The sequence below is a fragment of the Gordionus sp. m RMFG-2023 genome, chromosome 1, assembly GCF_954871325.1.
Source record: "Gordionus sp. m RMFG-2023 chromosome 1, tfGorSpeb1-WG-v2, whole genome shotgun sequence".
Taxonomy (NCBI): domain Eukaryota; kingdom Metazoa; phylum Nematomorpha; class Gordioida; order Chordodea; family Parachordodidae; genus Gordionus; species Gordionus sp. m RMFG-2023.
The window spans coordinates 73,841,329-73,862,696 of record NC_088775.1 but is presented as its reverse complement, the minus strand read 5'-3'; the positions used below and the strand labels follow the sequence as shown (position 1 = coordinate 73,862,696).

Below are 21,368 nucleotides of genomic sequence, written 5' to 3'. Positions count from 1 at the left end.
ATTTATATTAAACTTTTTGATGTTATTTTATATGATCTTTTTAAGGATAATATTTTTTAATGTGAGAATTGTCATAATCGTTATTTTTAAAGTTTTTTGATGAAAATAGATTAAAATATATATTGATAACATGTTTAAATAAAATTTAGTGAAGATGTACCATAAAAAAGTGACAATTGTCATAATCTTTATTTTTAAAGTTTTTTGAATTTTTTTACGAAAATATGTTTAAATAAGTAATGATAATATGTTTGAATTAAATTTAGTGAAGATGTACCGAAGAAAAGTGACAATTGTCATAATCGTAGTTTTTAAAGTTTTTTGAATTTTTTTGACGTAAATGGGCTAAAATAAGTATTGATAACTAAAATATTTCTCATTTTATTGAATTTATTAAATTTCAATTTTTCACTATATTTTTCATCTAATAAATTCCAATAGTATAATCATAAAAATCGATATCAAATAATTCAAATTCCAATTCATACTTTTACAATAAAAACATATTATTAAAAGAATAATAATCTGAGACATCTCTTGAAAATAAATAAACATTTTTATTTTTCTCTTTAATTCAACATTTGCAACACGCTCACCCTTCAAAAGCCCAGATACCATATAATTATCGTTCTTTAAGGACATTGATTATTTCCTCATCATCTATCGAATCTTATCTTTGAACATACTTATTAGGGAAAAAATAAGTTAGAGAAAAATATAAAAACTAAGATATTTAGAAGAAAAAAAAATAAAACAAAAGAGTGTTTTATAAAAATAGATTTCATACGTTATTATCAAGAAAAAGATTTTCTACGACCGGGTTTCTCAAAATAATAGTAATTCCGGATATATATAAAGGTAAGAAATTTTTTTTGTATTATAAATTACACAACGCAATAGTAAGATTTTTGGATTAAAATTAGAAATATATGAGATAAAATTTTAAATTTTGGGTAATTAATGAAAAAATGGCTTTTTATTTTAATGATAATTATAATAAAATTTTTAATTCAAACTTTAATAAAGTGGATGTGACCAATAATGTCATTACAGCAGTAATTTTTTTTGTGTTTTATGTAATCTTAATTATAATGAAACAAGTAATAAGGAAAATAAAAAGAAGATCTCTTAAAAATAGAGAAAATGATATAAAAAATACAAATACTGAAAATTTAATTCCTAAAATTTTGGTGAAATCTCCAGATATTTCTGAAGATATCAAAAATAGTTTACATATAATTTTGTTAGAATTAAAAAATTTAAATGGTAAAAAAAATGTTATAATGGAAGAAAAATCCGAGAAAATATTAGATACGGGTGAAGTATTTAATTTTCCTCAAAATATTGACATATCGGAGGATATAAATAAAAAATTAAATTCAATTGTGATAGAATTTAAAAAGCAAATTTCTGAGGTTTTAATCGAGAAACCAGTAGAAATTTTGAAAAATAATAACAATAATACTTTGAGACAAAGTACAGAGGAATCTCTAATTTTACGTGAAATTAGAGAAATGAGAAAAAATATGAAAAATTTGTCCAGAGATGTTTCCAACTTAAAAATTAAAAATAATAATAATGTGATTGAAAGTTGTGAACTTTGTGGAAGAAAAGGACATATCGGTAAATATTGTTATTCAAGAGACCGAAATTCTAATGAGAATGTGACTGCAAAACCAAGTGAAAAAAATGACATAGTGTGTCATAGATGTGATTTTGTAGGACATATAAAAAGAAATTGCATGGTGAAAGAAGCCAATTTCAAAAGTGGATTTCCGCAACGAACATCGGTAGTGATAAATCCAGTGGTTCGAAGTATACAAAATCCTCAGATTATAAATGTGGATAAAATTAAAACTTATAATAGAGACCATGATAGAATGTGTTTCAAATGTGAAGAAATGGGACACATTGGCATACATTGTATCCAAAGTGTGAGTGGGTCACAGTGACTATATGATATGAAAGAGAATCATATAAAAATAGAAAAATCATATTTAGAGAATAATAAATATTTTGATATATATAGTTTTATTAAAAATTTTGTGGATATATATAATAAAATAGATAATCATCATGGGAATGATGATTATACATTGAAATTTAACTCGAATAAAAAGAGTTGTAATGTAGGAAATTTTTATTGTCATTTTGATGAAATAAAAAAATTTAAATTAACCAATAATCTGAATAAAAAGGATTATTGTAATCAAACAAGTGGGAAATATCATTGGGAGATTTTTAATAAAAATATAAATGAGATTCAGAGACATTTAAATTCTGAGATGAATTTAGGTATGAATATTAATTGTATTGAAAAAGAGATTAAAATAAATACCATTCAACCGATTAAATTGCCTAAAAATTAATAACTGAGGGATCAAAGGAACAAAGTTCATGTCCTCATATTAATTTAAAATTTGGTGGACAAATGGTTGAAATGTTATTTCATACCGGGGCAAGTATTTCAATCATGTCTTGTGAAAATTTTTATAAATATTGGCCTAATGATATTATTAAAAAAAATAAATATGTGTATAAAACAATTTGATGGATCTGAAATCAAATTTTGGGTAGAACTCAGTGGGATGTTCTTTTCCATGATATTCGTATAATTTTGGATTTATGGATAGTGGAAAAAAATGTTGAAACAATTATGGGTTGGGATTGGATTAGCAAACTTGGGCCTAGAAATAATTATTGGGATTTATTTATCATTGATAAAGAATTGGCTAGAGATAATGCCGAAAGAAAAATAATGGCTAATGAAGTCAGGGAAAAGCTTAAAGAAAGGGAAATGAATAAATTAACGAGTGAAGCGAAAGAATCTATCGTTAATAAGAATATTTGTGAATATCCTGCAAAATCCATGATATATTCAAATCAATATAAGATCAATAATGAAATTGATAATGATAAAAAAATTAATAATGAAATTAATGAATTAAATAGAGTTAAAAATGCTATACCTATTTTAGTGGAAAAATATGGTATAATTTTTGAAGACACTTTGGGATGGTTAAATGATTATCAAGTGGATTTGAAATTAAAAGAGGGATTTTCTTAGCGTGTCGTAGAGTTCCTTTTGAGTGGAAAAAGGAAATCAACGAAGAATTAGATAAATGGGTTAATGATGGTATTATTATTCCTGTGGAATATAGTGAATGGGCTACACCATTAGTACCTGTTAAAAAATCTAATGGAAAACTTAGATTATGTGCAGATTTTCGAGTAACACTTAACAAATGGGTTGTAGAAGTGAAATATCCATTACCTCGAATTGAAGAAATTTTGGCAAATTTAAAGGGAGCCAAATATTTTTCAAAAGTTGACTTTTCATCAGCATATTTACAATTGCCTTTGAAAGAAGAAATTCGTAAATTGTTGACAATAACAACGCCTAAAGGATTATTTGCGTTTTGTAGATTACCTTTTGGGTTAAGTGTATCTGTACCGATTTTTCAGAGAACGATGGCATCAGTTTTTCAGGGTTTGGAAGGTGTATATTTTCTTCTAACTCCATATCTTTTACTCCTTTGGTAATCTGCATACCATTATTCATTTCTATCTTTTCATTAAATTTCGTAGTCTTGACCACTTGCGATTTCACCCTCATAGCTTTAGAGTTGTAAGCTTGTAGTCCTCCATAATACGAATTTTTTACACTATTCAATGCGTTAGGATTTAATTTTGTCAACGGTTTTAGTTTGTACTGCACTTGTATAATGTACGGGCGGCCAAACTCTTTGATTACGGAACTTCTCTCTAGATTCCATCTCATTTATTTTGTTATAGTTTTGGCCGACGGTACTGTCATAAATGAGTGACATATTTGATGATATTTATTGCGTGAACATTAATAAATAAATTGTGCAGCTTCATTATTAGACCGTATTTTAATATTTTGTTTTATTTTATTTTTAGATATCGAAATTAAGTTTTGTTAAATCATAATGAGATTGTATTTTATGCGCTTCCCTATAAAAGGGAAGCGAAATATTATAAAATGATTATTAACTATTTCATTTTTGTTTTTAATATATTTTTTTTTCTTGGTTGTAATAGTAAATTTTGAAATAAAATTATTCATTTTTGTGTGGGAAATTCAATAAAATTATTATACTCGGAGTTTTGCTTTCTATTCGGACTTATACGGCACAACGTAATAGGTACCTTATTATTTTTTTCACAAAAATAGCTTGAGGTTGGAACTTCCTCTATATCACTTGGATAATCTTTGCATTCTTGATTCATCAACACATGAGTCGGAATTTGACAATCCTTGATCTGATGTCCAAAACTCTGACATCTGAAACAGCGTTTGAAGATATCGGATTTAGGTCTTTTTACTCCTAATTTTTTTTTTAATTATTTTCACATAAATGATCTGTTCTGGTGTGTCTATTTTATAATTCATCATGATATATATATTTCTATATATATTTTTTTTTACTTTTAAATAAATATTCTAATTTATTTTTTTTAAAAAAATTTTAATTTTGAAATTATCAAAAATAATTTATGAATTTTCTCTTTTAAAATAAAATTACTACTTATTAATTATTTTTTTAATAATTTTTCTCTTTTTAAATATATAATAATTTGTAAATTACCCCTATGTAATTCAAATTAAAATAAAAACAATTTTCACTAAAAACAACACTCATGTTATTTTCTTTTACAAAAATATGTTACTTTTCACTTTTCTTAAATGAAGAAAATCTCTAATTATTAATTATCATTTTTAATAATCTCTCTCTATATTAACACATAACATTTTCACAAAAACACCATTCGTTTATTTTCTTTTAACAAAAAAAATATTTTACTCTTCAATTTTCTTTCCTAAAAGAAACTCATAAAACATGTTATTTAATTTTATCTTCTTTTCATAAAAAAAATTATTTATAATGTCCCCACAAGTGTACATTCCAAGATTTTGAAATGCTGTTTTATCGAATTAATGATAATCTTCTCTGTATCACAATAACATGATATTAAATAAAATTAAATCGAATTAGTGATAATCTTCTCTATATCACAATAACATGATATTAAATACAATTTCTTTTGAAATACTACTGATATCAGATTGATTTTAAATAACTTACTTTTGGCTCCCATAGCCTTATATTAATATTTAAAAACTGATACAAATATCATATAAGATTTCTGTCCTAAGAATTATGTCCTAAAAAATTATAGGAACCACAATTCCGTTTTTTATAGACTAATTCCCTCTTTATCAGTTACCCTAATAAAATCGTTATGACGTACTCCCACAGTACCATCATCAAATCGTATTGTACACAATTTATTCCCAATATTATCTATAACGCAACCTTTCTCCCATTTTTTTTATGGTCAAAAAGTCTACCCCAAATAATTTTCCCTACAGGAAATTTTACATTGGGTTTTTCATAAAATAATATATTGTCAATTTCTTTTGATTTAAGAAAATCTAAGGGTAATCTGGTTCTTCTACCCAAAAATAATTCAACAGGAGTAACTCCCTCCTTATTCCTTGAATTATTATAATATAATTGGGCTAAGCAGACGTCATTTTTTTCTTGTTTAGCCTTTTTTATCCAATTTTTTACAATAGCTACCATTCTTTCAGCCTGGCCATTAGAGCTAGGATGATAAGGTGGAGTCAAAATATGTTTAATTTTAATTGAATTATAAAATTGCTTAAAATTTTCACTTATAAATGCCGGACCTCCATCCAATACAATTATTTTAGGAATCCCGAATTTAGCCCACAATTTTTGTAATAATTTAATAACAACTTTAGTTGTTAAACCATGAATTTCTTCAAATTCAATCCATTTGGGATATGAATCCACAACCAAAAAATATGATTTTTTATCCAATTCAAAAAAATCAATGTGGAGACGTTCCCATGGTTTCTTTGATTTGGGCCACACTTGTCCCATCTCTTTACGGGGCATAACGGCACAAGTATTACATGGAACACATTCTTTTGTAATTTTTTCTATATCATTACCCATCCCAGGCCATCACACATATTCACGAGCCCAAGATTTCATTTTAACTTGACCCTGGTGTCCTGCATGTAACAAATTAATTATTTTAGCACGTAATTTCAAAGGAATTACTGCTTTATTTCCTCTCATTAAACAATCATCCACCACGGATAATTCTTTTTCGAATTTTTGATAAATTTTATAATTATTTTTCCATGGTTTTTTTTCCGTTAAAAATAATTTTATTTGTCTCAATACTTTATATTTTAAAGTATATGATTTGAGATCTTCCCAAGTTGTAGGACCTCCCTTTAACATATATGATAGAGTACGCAATAATTCATCTTCTCTATCAATAATCATGTTATCAATAATTTCAGGAGTAGCACAACCTGCCCCTAATCTCGATAATATATCTGGCAAATGATTTTCTCTACCTCGCCGATACTTTATATCTACGTTAAAACTTCCCACAAGTAACAACCACCGTTGTAACCTCGGGGACATCATTAATTCTTTGTTATCTTTCTTGAACAAATGAATTAATGGCTTGTGATCTGTATAAATCACAAATCTTTTCCCGATTAAATATTCGCGACATTTGGTCAATCCAAAAATAATCGCTAAGGCCTCCTGTTCTATAACAGAGTACATCGTTTCAACTTCATGAAATATTCTTGAAAAAAAAATAATTGGTCTCTCTAAACCATCAATGACATGTAATAACGCGCCTCCTACACCTTTATTGGATGCATCAACCGCAAGAATTATCTCCAAATCATTGTTAAAACACACTAAAATTGGTTCCTCACCAATTTTTCTCTTTAAATTTTTAAAAGCATTTCTTTGTTCAATTTTCCATTCAAAATTAACGCCTTTTTTTAATAAGTCATATAATGGAGCTGCTATTTTTGCAAAATTATCCACAAATCTATGATGCACTTCAGCTTTATTACTAGACTGATTATGTTTAAAATATTTTTTAAATTTTTATCAAGCGGCTTCACTTCAATTCCATTAATTTGATGACCTAAATACACTATTTCGATGACACCAAGAATACTTTTCTCTTTACTGGCTTTTAAACCTTTATCTTGAATTCTCTTGAAAACCTCTTCAAGACGTTGATTATGTTGTTCTGCCGTCACTCCAGTTATCAACACATCATCCATATAATAAAATACGCCTTCCAAACCCTGGAAAACTGATGCCATTGTTTTCTGAAAAATCGGTGCAGATACACTTAATCCAAAAGGTAATCTACAAAATGAAAATAATCCTTTAGGCGTTGTTATTGTCAACAATTTACGAATTTCTTCTTTCAAATGCAATTGTAAATATGCTGATGAAAAATCAACTTTTGAAAATTATTTAGCTCCCTTTAAATTTGCCAAAATTTCTTCAATTCGAGGTAATGGATATTTCACTTCCACAACCCATTTGTTAAGTGTTACTCGAAAATCTGCACATAATCTAAGTTTTCCATTAGATTTTTTAACAGGTACTAATGGTGTAGCCCATTCACTATATTCCACAGGAATAATAATACCATCATTAACCCATTTATCTAATTCTTCGTTGATTTCCTTTTTCCATTTAAAAGGAACTCTACGACACGCTAAGAAAATAGGTGAAAATCCTTCTTTTAATTTCAAATCCACTTGATAATCATTTAACCATCCCAAAGTGTCTTCAAAAATTATACCATATTTTTCCACTAAAATAGGTATAGCATTTTTAACTCTATTTAATTCATTAATTTCATTATTAATTTTTTTATCATTATCAATTTCATTATTGATCTTATATTGATTTGAATATATCATGGATTTTGCAGGATATTCACAAATATTCTTATTAACGATAGATTCTTTCGCTTCACTCGTTAATTTATTCATTTCCCTTTCTTTAAGCTTTTCCCTGACTTCATTAGCCATTATTTTTCTTTCGGCATTATCTCTAGCCAATTCTTTATCAATGATAAATAAATCCCAATAATTATTTCTAGGTCCAAGTTTGCTAATCCAATCCCAACCCATAATTGTTTCAACATTTTTTTCCACTATCCATAAATCCAAAATTATACGAATATCATGGAAAAGAACATCCCACTGAGTTCTACCCAAAATTTGATTTCAGATCCATCAAATTGTTTTATACACATATTTATTTTTTTAAATAATATCATTAGGCCAATATTTATAAAAATTTTCACAAGACATGATTGAAATACTTGCCCCGGTATGAAATAACATTTCAACTATTGTCCACCAAATTTTAAATTAATATGAGGACATGAACTTTGTTCCTTTGATCCCTCAGTTATTAAATTTTTAGGCAATTTAATCGGTTGAATGGTATTTATTTTAATCTCTTTTTCAATACAATTAATATTCATACCTAAATTCATCTCAGAATTTAAATGTCTCTGAATCTCATTTATATTTTTATTAAAAATCTCCCAATGATATTTCCCACTTGTTTGATTACAATAATCCTTTTTATTCAGATTATTGGTTAATTTAAATTTTTTTATTTCATCAAAATGACAATAAAAATTTCCTACATTACAACTCTTTTTATTCGAGTTAAATTTCAATGTATAATCATCATTCCCATGATGATTATCTATTATATTATATATATCCACAAAATTTTTAATAAAACTATATATATCAAAATATTTATTATTCTCTAAATATGATTTTTCTATTTTTATATGATTCTCTTTCAAATCATATAGTCACTGTGACCCACTCACACTTTGGATACAATGTATGCCAATGTGTCCCATTTCTTCACATTTGAAACACATTCTATCATGGTCTCTATTATAAGTTTTAATTTCATCCACATTTATAATCTGAGGATTTTGTATACTTCGAACCACTGGATTTATCACTACCGATGTTCGTTGCGGAAATCCACTTTTGAAATTGGCTTCTTTCACCATGCAATTTCTTTTTATATGTCCTACAAAATCACATCTATGACACACTATGTCATTTTTTTCACTTGGTTTTGCAGTCACATTCTCATTAGAATTTCGGTCTCTTGAATAACAATATTTACCGATATGTCCTTTTCTTCCACAAAGTTCACAACTTTCAATCACATTATTATTATTTTTAATTTTTAAGTTGGAAACATCTCTGGACAAATTTTTCATATTTTTTCTCATTTCTCTAATTTCACGTAAAATTAGAGATTCCTCTGTACTTTGTCTCAAAGTATTATTGTTATTATTTTTCAAAATTTCTACTGGTTTCTCGATTAAAACCTCAGAAATTTGCTTTTTAAATTCTATCACAATTGAATTTAATTTTTTATTTATATCCTCCGATATGTCAATATTTTGAGGAAAATTAAATACTTCACCCGTATCTAATATTTTCTCGGATTTTTCTTCCATTATAACATTTTTTTTACCATTTAAATTTTTTAATTCTAACAAAATTATATGTAAACTATTTTTGATATCTTCAGAAATATCTGGAGATTTCACCAAAATTTTAGGAATTAAATTTTCAGTATTTGTATTTTTTATATCATTTTCTCTATTTTTAAGAGATCTTCTTTTTATTTTCCTTATTACTTGTTTCATTATAATTAAGATTACATAAAACACAAAAAAAATTACTGCAGTAATTACATTATTGGTCACATCCACTTTATTAAAGTTTGAATTAAAAATTTTATTATAATTATCATTAAAATAAAAAGCCATTTTTTCATTAATTACCAAAATTTTATCTCATATATTTCTAATTTTAATCCAAAAATCTTACTATTGCGTTGTGTAATTTATAATACAAAAAAAAAATTTCTTACCTTTATATATATATCCGGAATTACTATTATTTTGAGGAACCCGGTCCTAGAAAATTTTTTTCTTGATTAACGTCTGAAATTTATTTTTATAAAACACTCTTGTTTTATTTTTTCTCTAAATATCTCAATTTTTATATTTTTCTCTACTTATTTTTTCCCTAATAAGTGTTCACGAATCTTGGTCGGTCGTCACCATTAAAATATTTCTCATATTATTGAATTTATTAAATTTCAATTTCTTTATTTCAAAATTTCTTCTACATATATCAATATATTACATACACTTTATTTTTCATCTAATAAATTCCAATAGTATAATCATAAAAATCGATATCTAATAATTCAAATTCCAATTCATAAATATTTCATTTAATAAAATCTCCGACTCATTTCATATAAAAAATCACACACTGAATAAAATATTACTTTTACAATAAAAACATAAACATATTATTTTAAAAGAATAATAATCTGATTGACATATCTTGAAAATAAATAAACATTTTTATTTTTCTCTTTAATTCAACATTTGCAACACGCCCACCCTTCAAAAGCCTAGATACCATATAATTATCGTTCTTTAAGGACATTGATTATTTCCTCGTCATTTATCGAATCTTATCTTTGAACATTATCGACTTTTAACTCTTGAATTGTCTTCTTTCGACATGCGGATTATAATAATTAATATATTTTATTTGTTTTATAATACATATAAATTTGGATTCAACAATCCTTTACAATTATTTTCTTTTTCTTAATGTTCAATTATAAAAAAAATAATTGACCACAAACAAAATAAAAGAATACGAATAGGGATAAAAAAAATAATTTATAATTATCACTATTAAAATTACATACATAGATTTTCGTTATATCCATTAAGAAAATAATATGAACCACAAAAAAAAAATATTAAGACATGTCATATAGCAAAAATATAAAACTACAATATATATATAGACACTATTGATTTTATAAAATCATGTGATAGATGTCAGAAGGCCAATACAAGATTTTCTAAAATATTTTCTACTTTAAATCCAATATATGTACCACCTCTTCCATGGGCTCAAATAGACATCGATCTTTGCACACTTGTATTGCAGTTACCTCTGATTATTTCACAAAATGGGTTGAGGCAGAACCTATGAAATATTTAACACTACTTAAAGTCATATATCATTGTCTCTTTATATCTTTTTTCCATCAACAATTTAAATATGTTTTAATTAATGAATAAGTAAATGATTAGTCATTTTAAGTTACGCAAAAACGTGTTTTATATTGTAACGCGATAAAATATAAACAAAACTAAAATAATTTAAAGCATTGTGAGGCATAAAACTAAAATATATTTATATACATTAATCGATAAAGAAAGATTCTTTAAGGTAAAAGTTAATTTTAAATAATAAAAAATCGCGTTAAATCAAAATGTCTTAAGAATATGATAAACAGAATATCGACCACATTAACAGTTTCATAAAAATGTCAATCAAAATAAATGATATTGATATGTCTCTTTAATATCTTAATTATTATATTTTTTAAAAAATTTTTATCTATATATACAATTATATCATCTTTTTTCAACATTAATCATCCAAATTATTTTCATATTATCACAATAATTTTTATTCGATTGTATTTTAGCTTTACTTTTTATATGTATACAAATTAAATAAAATGCAACTTTATATGAATATTAATTAGATTATGGGGGTTAAATATACTTTTATTTATGGTGACAATATGTGAATAAATACACATATTTTTTAATTGTTTTTTAAATGTTATAATATTTAAACTCAAATTATAAAAAAATTTTAAGTCGGGCTCAGTCAGGTTGGTTTTAAAAATATATTCTCGGGTCAGGTTCGGACCGCGAAAAAATCACTTTGCAGACCTCTAGATGATATATCCATAATCTTTATTTCATTAACTATGTATATTTACAGATAGTCTTCATAATATTTTTTTAATCACACATTTTAGAAGAGAATACGATTAAACAGACTAAAGATCGAATCAAAAAAAGGAGCAATAATAACGTGCAAACAAATACAAGATCTATCGCAGGTTTTTATTTTAAAATATCTTTTTTTTAATTAGGCTGTTTTTTGTGTTGTGGGAATATGAAATTACGGGATTTATAATATATCATCTATAACAATACTTTTAAAATTGTTAAAAGTTATGATGTTCACTATGAAACAAGTTTTTGAAATATGAATATTTAAAAAATAATTATGGATATCCATATTTCAAATTATACTATTCAAGTTCGATTCTTTAAAAAATACAAACCTTCTTATATGGAAATGGCTTGAGGTGATTGTAGTTGGGTAATTACTATATCTATAGCCGTTTAAGCTAAGTTTTTGGCAGAAAACTATTACTAGGTTTTACATAAAAAGATAGCCGCTTAAATTTGGAAGAAACTAATATAAATTAAAATGCTTTAATGTTAACGGATTTATTCCAGCAAGAGCCTGAAGATTGAGCTGAATTAGCGACATTTAGCCATTACCTAACTATAGTGGTGATATATTAAGTCATAGATAGCGTGATTACTCACTATGTTGACAATAGTCTAAAAATTCACCATATTTAGTCTAGGCTTATCTCCTTATGTTTAAGTCAATTTTTTGGGTTCGAAGCGAAGAATAAAGGAATATGCTAACTAATTTTGTTAAACTTCCTTTAATAATTTAAGTTTTACAAGGGATATACCTATTCCAAGTAGTCAATATCGCGTTTTTTTAGTGATTTATTTTGCGTCTCCCCTTTTCTACGATGAGATACGCATAAAAACTTCTTTTATTGTTTTATGTTGGCGCATAAATTGTCTCTTCATTTCGCCCTATGATTTTATAGCGAGTTTATAGAATTGGATTCCCAACTCTATTGGTATATTAATCAAGGTTACCTTAGCTACCACAATGATATTAGAAGAATAATTCAGTGAAACCGGGAACCTTGATAGTTCAATAAGTTTTCTTGATAATTAGATTATTCCTTCATATAAGTTTACTTTAGAATTTTTATTATTTTTACTTGACAAAATCATTTAAATAAATGATTATATAACAAATTGAAAATATTTTATGTTAGGCTGGTTTATTTTTATATTTAAGATCTTTTGGCCAGGAACCATGTCCTAATAATTTATAAATAAAAAAATTAAATATTGACGCTATGTAGAGTGTTATTGGTGTGTCTGGATTTTAGATATGCAATCTAACAACTGGTGTGACATTGCATATCCCACATATTTCACCTTGTTGATTAGATGCCTATCTTTACTTATTTATTCCTTCGGTCATATTGGTTTAATCATCTAAATAATATGTTTGAAAAATGAAAACAAATAGTCTTAGAAATATATTATATTATATTATATTACATACATACATATTTTAAGTGATATAAAATTTTTAACAATGGAGATAAAAAAAATTATTAACCTATGTCTTTGCTAGCAATTAATTCCGTGAATTCTAAAAATTTTTATTAGCAAAAATATAGTAAAAGCAATCCTTTTTTTCGCAAAATTCATTACATATGCATTTTGCGAAATTATTAGACTATTTTAATATTCCCAAAATGCTTTACCCCCTGAGATCTACACCGATCTACAAATGCAGCGATTTGTTAGTTTCTCTTGGAACTCAAATCAACGGTCTCCTCGAAAATTTATTGAACATAAAATTTTCATTCATCTTGACTATACGCCATATTCTATAGAAAGTCAGGTGGCATCGGTATCCGATCTCCGCTTTCTCTTCAGCTTTTACCCATCTAGCAGCTCAAGTTATCCTTAGTATTGTATCCACTCCTATATGTCCTATCTCCGGCCCTTGTCTTTTGGGACAGAAATTGAATCTCTCCTGACGACCAATCTCTAGCATACAAAAAGATTGGGATGCTCCTTTGATCGCCTTTTCCGTTGAATATTTCATTTCGAACTGACCCTTTGTGGAAAATCCAAATAACATAATATTAAATGCAAACTCTGACTGTGAATGGTTGGAAGCCATCCTTAATTCCAATCTCGGCCTCCTCATGATTATTGTTGTTAAACGGCTCGATTGAGCCGATTTTTAAAAACGGCTAACTAAATATTTTATCCAAAAGATTTTAGTCATAGATTGCCCAAAGTTTTGGACATCCATTAGCGAAATTTCAAGGTGTATAGTCAATATTTTCTGACTACAATATTGAGTTAGCCGTTTTTAAAAATCGGCTCAAATCTAGCCATTTAACAACACTACTCATAACTAGTGAACACCTAAGCAAATCCATAGCTCTTCGTTTAGCTGTAATACAGTTTTACCCTCCACTTGTGTAGATTAAGTCTAGTCCATCGAATCAAATGCATAACATTTCTTGCACTGCAAGTTCTCCCGCGGACATCAGCCCAGCAATAAATCTATTGACATTCTCCTAGCTGCCCTTAAAAAAGTCATCCACTCTTGAATCAGTGAGTCTTTCAAATTAAAAGGCCTACGCCCGGATAGTATATTCCTCATCCCCTGGACGAAAGGTCTTCCACTTAGGATTACATTTTCTTAGGTAAGACTGATTTTCTGTCACCGAAAGGCAGAAGCCCTTAATAAATATATACGCTGGCCTCACAAACACAGTCTTTATACCAATAGTCACTCACCTTAACGATGTTTGGAAAGGAGGCTCTCAATTTTGTCAAAACCATAGAAAAAAATGGAAACATTTTACAATTTTATTTTGATATAATTAATATGGAATCCGTTTTTTATATTAAATTATTCAAGAAAAATAAAATCCCTGAATATTTTAAAAAGGCTTGAATTTGGATTTATTATAATCATTAGGGGTCCCTGTTACAAAAAAATTTATTTCAATAACTTTGAACTATTTTTTTTTTAAATTGTTTGAAAAAATTATTATAATATTAATTTTAAAATGATTATAATCTTATGTGGATAAATCTTTAAAATTGTTTAAAATGATTATAATCTTATTTAGAGAAATTTTAAAAAATATTTAAGTATACGTATCATTTTTTTTTAAATGAAAGAAACATTTTTTAACAACGATCAAACTAGCGAGGAGGAGAGCAGTGTCAAGGAAATACCACGCGAAGACGCTCAAACTAGTTTATTTTAAATTAAATTACTATTATACTCCTTTAAAATTATTGGGAAATTAATCGCATATTTTCTACATTTGAAATGATTTTGGAAAATATGGGCATCTTTTTTGGAGGGGTTATATAGAGGTCTTCTGCGATTCATGTAATTATGACAATGATACTAGGTAAAGTTTACGCTTTCTCATTGAGAATGATTAACTATCAGTATCTTTTTAAGGAAAGCCTACCTATTAAAATAGCTCTCAAGTGTTCTTCATTTTATGTTTTTTTTAAATTATATCTTATTTCGATAAGTCTTGCTGAACTTATAATCTAACAACATATCATCGTCGATCATCTATAAGTTGTCAAATTAAATAAAAAAATTCTAACTACTGTATTATACCCTGAAGGTAGAAGCTCATAAAATTGATCTACCTTTTACCCATTTATTTTTTTCTTCTCATTTTATGAAAATCAAACCCATAAATTTACTCGAAAATGCGTAACTAGAACTAGAAGTGCACGATTCATTTAGTTGACTCTTTAATCAGTTATACTTTCTCCCATAATCTCATTAATTATACAGGAAATATTCTATATATTTGAATTTGAAAAATAAATATATTTCTGGAAAATTTTTTTTTAAATATATTTTTACAACGTTTATTTTTTTTAAAGCCAAAACCAGGAAACGTCACATACGTAAAATCAAAACGGAGATTATACAAAATTTAGTGGAAGAAAAAATTGAGAGTTCTCACTCTCGCTCTCATCCAGATTCTGGTTTTTTTAATATTTAATAACTTCTAATTACCTTATCTAATTGGTATACTACATTAAAATCTTCAATAATGATTAATTGCCCTACATTTGTATATATGTTTGAATGAGAACTTCTATAAGTGGAAGTTGTTTAGAGTATCAATAAGTTGAACTACTGAATTAATCATTTTTTTTCATAGGAACATTAAGATTTACAAAATATACACTTCTATCACAATTTCACCTCAAGGTACCTAGTTAAAAATGTTTTATCCTTTGTTATTCATCGTTTAACTATTTTAATTTTTTTAAAATTCTCTCCATTTAATAAATTCGAGAATCGCTTTTAATACATACAATTTCCCTTTTCCAGCCTAACCTGTACAAGGGGTACGCTTGGATTTCTCTCAAAAAATCGGTTCCGATTAAGTTTCTGTTAGCAAAATTTCTGCTAAATATTTTAAAATTAAATTTTGAGAGATATAAATATACGCTTTTCCCATGGTAAATGTAAATAAAAACGGATTAATTTAATCTTTTATAAAAAAAAATTAATACACGGAATAAAAATCACTGAATTCACTATGTATCTCTTATACTATATAATAAATTACCTTTTTACGTATGGAGAAGAAATGGAAGAAGGCGAATGTCTAAGTAGCACGTCCCCACACTCCCCTTTACCAACTCACGAATCGGCTTCCAATGATTCCAAATCTGGTTCGACCACAAGCGACGAGTCTAGTAGCTCAGATGACTCTAGCTCAACATCGAAATCTTCTGATGATGGTTCGGACCACGATCATACCAGTGACGACTCAACCAAATCCACAAAATCTTTAACGATTAAATCAACCAAAAATCCTGAATCTTTAAAAAAAGATACATTAAAAATCGCCAAAAATGTCTCAAAAATGAATAAAAATGGCGCTAAAAAAGGAAGTTCGAAATCAAGTTCACCTACCCGCTCGGTTAACATAAGCGAAGGCTTGTCGCCTATGGGCATTGATATATCAAATAAAAGTAAGGCCCACTCGAACGAAGGCTCCGATTCTGATTCTAAAAGTTAGATCCTTATTACATAATATGTGAAATGATGAGATAACTCAAATCCAACCAATAACCTAACTTTCTTCTTTTTTTCAATTACAAATTTTAAGGTTCTGCCACCAAGAGCACCTCGATATCCCTCCTCAAAACTTCCGATAATTTGGAGTCGCCTATCAAAATAAAAACACAAAAATATTCGGATGACTCGCGCTTAAAAAGTAAATCCGAAAACACTGCTGAAAAAAATAAGAAGTCGAGTCCCGAGACGAAAAATATTCGAATCGGGAAAAATTCGAATAACGATACTGAGCTAAAAAATGCTAGTCCTAACGAAACTGAAAATGCGGGCCCCAGCGAATCAGATATTAAAATTATCTTCGATAAAATTGACACAACAAATGGAACCATTGAAAAAAATATTTTTAATACTTTACCTTTGCTCGAAAATCGAGAAATGATGGGTAAATAATTTATTTTTTAAGATTTGGAAAATCATAGTCTTTGACTTAATATTTTTTTAATAGTAAGTAAGACTAGGTATAGCAAAAATTGCAATCGATTTTTTACTTTCGAGATTGTTAATTTTTGGTTTAAATTATTCAAAAATGCTGTTTTGAAATTTATTTACTATTTGGTTTGATATTCTAGTAACTATTGAAAAAAGGGAATATTAAAGATGCACAGGTAGTTACATTATCGTAATCGGCCTATACAGATTTATGTCGGTACATCACTTGAATTGTTAAAAAAGATTTTTTTTAATTGAAATTTTTATTTTTCCTTCCCAATCAATTGAAAATAATCTTCGTGGCCAAATAATCTATTTTTAATTGCTCTTGAAATCTTTTAAAATCATTTTAAAGGTGTTGACGATATAATGAAAAAGGATACAACGATTAATAGTGAATCTAGGACAAACGATTTTGAGAACATAAGCTCTGGTTCTAGCAACGATAGTGACATGGATGACGATGAACCAAGTATCGAGATAATCTTTTTTTAAATTGATTGGGAGGAGTGAGAAGTGCGTTCACAACTTTGATGGATTTTGCAAATAGTTTCAAGTTTTGTAGTTAAGCTCTGCTCATTTGAAAGAAAGAGATACATTAGGAAATTGAAATAAAACGAATAACCAATGGCCTCTCTAGGAATATGCAAAGGCATTTCGGCATTATGTGCATTTAATTTTTAGCAATCTAAGGCCCGACTCTGAGCGAAATTAAAATGAAGTGAATTATGCAAAAGCATGGACTTTAATTTATGGCACACCAATGATATCTAAAAATGAAATCACCTAAACTTATGATTTTTATTTGAAAATTAAAATTGAATTCAAAGATACTCCACCAATTATTTCTTTATTAAAACAATGTGGCGTGTCCAAATATATGACTAGGCCCGAAACATACAATAAAATTCAAAGATTGATCACAAATAACGGTAACGAAATCAAAAACAGTGATGTTGAGCCAACATTTTTTAAAGTAATCTTTTTAAAAAAATTTAATTTTTAAATATTTTTACGTTTTAATTGTGAATTTATATTTTTTAATGATAATGATGTCATTATTAGTAACGGCGTTACTTGATTAAAGTAATATTATTTTTTTAAATTATTACCTAATTTTATTTATTCAAATAAACGATTTTTTTTATAGCATCCGTACGCCCTTCTACATTCCTACTATTATTCAAACAAATTTACTAAACCCTTAGAGAAAGATCTAGATCCTTTAACTTATTTACAAAACAATCAAACGGCTTTTTCACAACGCGAGGATGCACAATTTAGACATCTTATGAATCTTAAAATGTCAGAATTTGATTAAAAATAATATTTTATAAATCAATTATATATATAACTATATGTATTGTTTTATTAAAAAAAATAAAATACGCCGTTATATTATATTAGAATTTTTTTTTAAATTTATTAATTCATAAATGTACATGATATTGGGTGATTTTATTGAAAAATTATTTATTTATCAATATAAAACATAGAAAAAAATGAATAAAAACTTTTTACCATTATGTCAATGTCTATATACAATAAGTATTTGTATTTATAATATGATAGAATTAAATGGGCAAAATATATTTATCTTTAAGTAAAAATTTGATTGTCCTAATATTGAGTTTTAACGGAAACAGTTTAGACATTATACAATATGCGATCAATTAAATTTAATTGAGATCAATTGGTTTTAAAAAAAAGAAATAATACAAATTTTGACTTTTTAAAAGTCATCCACGACACATTTCAGTGCCTGTATAAATTTTTTAGTCTTTGGCGAGTTGTTAAAAGTGATCAACCTCGAATCTATATTTTGTCGAATCGTGATATCATCGTGTAAAATGTCATCATTATTAATATATCTATCACCCGTGATAACTAAAGTGTTGTCAACTTCACATTTACTTTTATCGACAAAAATGTTGTCCAAAAACACTGGGTCCATAAAAAGTTTATAAATGGAATCTATTCTTTCTAACGATTTCGGCGTTAAATGACATTTAACTAGGGATTTTAATAAACTTTTTGTTTCAATTAGCAAGGTGATTAAATAATCTCTATCATAACTGTACTCCACTTCCGAGAAGCTAACTAAAGTTAATACAAATGTTTTGAAGATTGATTGAAATTTATAGCCCGTTTCTAACTCTTTTTCATCGAATACGTCATTTTTGGCCAGAATTCCCACTTTAATTGAAGTTTTGATTATTCGCTTGATCAAAGTTTCAGCCTCTTTCTTGCTATTTAGGGCTGATTTACAAATAGAATAAAAAGCGTCTAACAGGTGGGCTCCTTTATCATCTATGAACATTTTAATTACGCGTTTGTTGGATGACATCATTTTTGTTAATATTCTTTTTTGTAATGATAATGCCAATGTTTTGGAATCAAATTTGATATTATCGTCCATCAACTCAGCCGAGGTCATTTAATGAAGGTTAGTGTGAACTATTTCATGAAAAATAAAATTTATAACGATGTTTATGTGTTAAGATAATTTTATAGCAATAATTTTGTATATTTAAATTAAGGGCCTATTTGCCAAATCTTTAGGCTTACATAATATTGTTTTGGCTAAAATCTTAATCGGGTCGTTTTTAAAAATCGACTTACAATAAAATTCTCACGTCTTTTTTCTAGGCCGTTTAATAAATTACTTGAAGGGAGCTTTTGATAAACTATTTATGTTCCGTAAAATGATAAAAAACGCAAATTTTATTCTTAATTTACCAACTAACTGATGATTTATTAATCATGTTAAATTTTATATTTAAAATTGCATTTTCATCTAAATAATTAATAAATTATCTAAGTCTATCTTTTATAAATGTTAAGTTTTCATAAATATCATTAGGTTAATAAAAATCATAGACCTGCAGATGTACCATTTGCACAGTCCAGCCCTGATTTTTTTTTAAAAATTAATATACTACATTTTTTTAAAATTTTTATAGCTAATAATGGCGATTTAAAATAATCGGTTTTAAAATATACGGCCCAACCCGGCCATTTAAAAAATTTTTTAGTCTGATATATTTTTTTAAAGGTAAAAACCAATTTTTTTTAGAACATGTAATAGCAAAGGTCTGGATAAAAATAAAATTTAGGAGAAAAGTAACCTAAAGCTCTACCCCACCCCCGCATAAGAAAGACCTGGATACGCTTATATATTGCCATTGCGACCAAATAAATGTTAATTATTTTTCCTTTAAACTAAATTTAATAATAAAGGTTATTTAATTCCATAAAGCAATTGAGGACTTAGATGAAAAACCAAAGTTAGGCGATTTAACGTCACTACTAACCAGTGGAGTCATAGACTTTTCAGTTTGCCAGGGCTTAATGGCTTGGGTGCTCAAAATACTAAAAATTTAAAACCAAATTTTTAAATTTTTTGCTTTAAGGTATGTATTTTTAAAAAAAACTTTGAGGGAGCTCCAAAATTCTAATGGAGCTCGAGCCCTCAAATACCCCTCCCCTATTGACGTCACTGGTACTCACCGAAGCTTACTAATCAACATGTTAAATATTTTACCTTTTTTGAATCCTGATAATTATAGTAATTAAAGAATAGAGTTCCAAAAATTTTAGATATGTAGAAATTAGATTATATTTTTTAAATAACAATTTATTCGTAAATATAGACATGATAAAGATAAACTAAAAAAGTTGAAATTATATTGTGAAAAATTCGCAATAATCAAGAAAATAATTTTATTTATTATATTTATTTAGTTATGTTTGTTTAAAATATTATCATTATATTATGTTGTACATTCATTTAAAAAAGTATTTACAATTTTATACCTTGATGAGCTATTTTACAAAATACGTTTTTATTCAAATAATAACTAACTAAACAAACCCTTAAGTGTTTTTTTTTGTTAAAAAAATGAAATATTTACGAATAAATTTATTAAATTTAACCATGAAGAAAAGGTTATATTGCAAATTTATAATAAATTTGTTTTAATTTCATATTTTAACATTAAACATCAATTTTTTTAAAAAATATTATTATAAAGAAAAAATTATTTGACCAATTATATGATCGCTCAATAAATATTTTGCGAAACAGCCTTCGTAAGAAGTCAGTACCATT

At 26.9% G+C, this 21,368-nt stretch overlaps 2 protein-coding genes across 5 annotated transcripts in view; one reads left to right on the top strand and one right to left on the bottom strand.

Moving 5' to 3' along the window:
- LOC135930977 (putative uncharacterized protein DDB_G0282133) overlaps window positions 1–18,724 on the top strand; it is a 42,372-nt gene extending 23,648 nt beyond the window's left edge. Inside the window, exons 15-22 of one of the 3 annotated variants that reach the window (XR_010572899.1) lie at window positions 11,817–11,900; window positions 14,881–14,958; window positions 15,616–15,720; window positions 16,333–16,764; window positions 16,860–17,210; window positions 17,613–17,729; window positions 18,146–18,233; window positions 18,408–18,543. Coding sequence is in view for 2 of the 3 variants with exons in the window: in XM_065467799.1 (XP_065323871.1) it covers window positions 11,817–11,900; window positions 14,881–14,958; window positions 15,616–15,720; window positions 16,333–16,764; window positions 16,860–17,210; window positions 17,613–17,729; window positions 18,088–18,233; window positions 18,408–18,578 (1,484 nt within the window). In the remaining variant the exon portion in view is untranslated. Of the gene's footprint in view, window positions 1–11,816; window positions 11,901–14,880; window positions 14,959–15,615; window positions 15,721–16,332; window positions 16,765–16,859; window positions 17,211–17,612; window positions 17,730–18,087; window positions 18,234–18,407 lie in introns of all 3 variants that reach the window. The other 2 variants (XM_065467799.1, XM_065467800.1) reach the window with 2 other exon arrangements.
- Window positions 18,654–21,059, bottom strand: LOC135930978 (tumor necrosis factor alpha-induced protein 8-like protein). Of its 2 annotated transcripts, XM_065467802.1 has the most exons (3): window positions 20,802–21,059; window positions 20,140–20,169; window positions 18,654–19,714 (listed from the first exon to the last, which is right to left on the bottom strand). In XM_065467802.1, the coding sequence occupies exon 3, from the start codon at window positions 19,692–19,694 to the stop codon at window positions 18,990–18,992; it is 705 nt and encodes a 234-aa protein (XP_065323874.1). In that variant the 5' UTR covers window positions 19,695–19,714; window positions 20,140–20,169; window positions 20,802–21,059; the 3' UTR covers window positions 18,654–18,989. The 2 variants fall into 2 exon arrangements, with proteins under 2 accessions (XP_065323874.1, XP_065323873.1); XM_065467801.1 differs by lacking the exon at window positions 20,140–20,169.
- Window positions 21,060–21,368: the final 309 nt, after the last annotated feature.

Bases quoted from the DNA above. Each gene is read 5' to 3' on its own strand.
- LOC135930978 (XM_065467802.1), bottom strand. From the start codon at position 19,694: ATGACCTCGGCTGAGTTGATGGACGATAATATCAAATTTGATTCCAAA.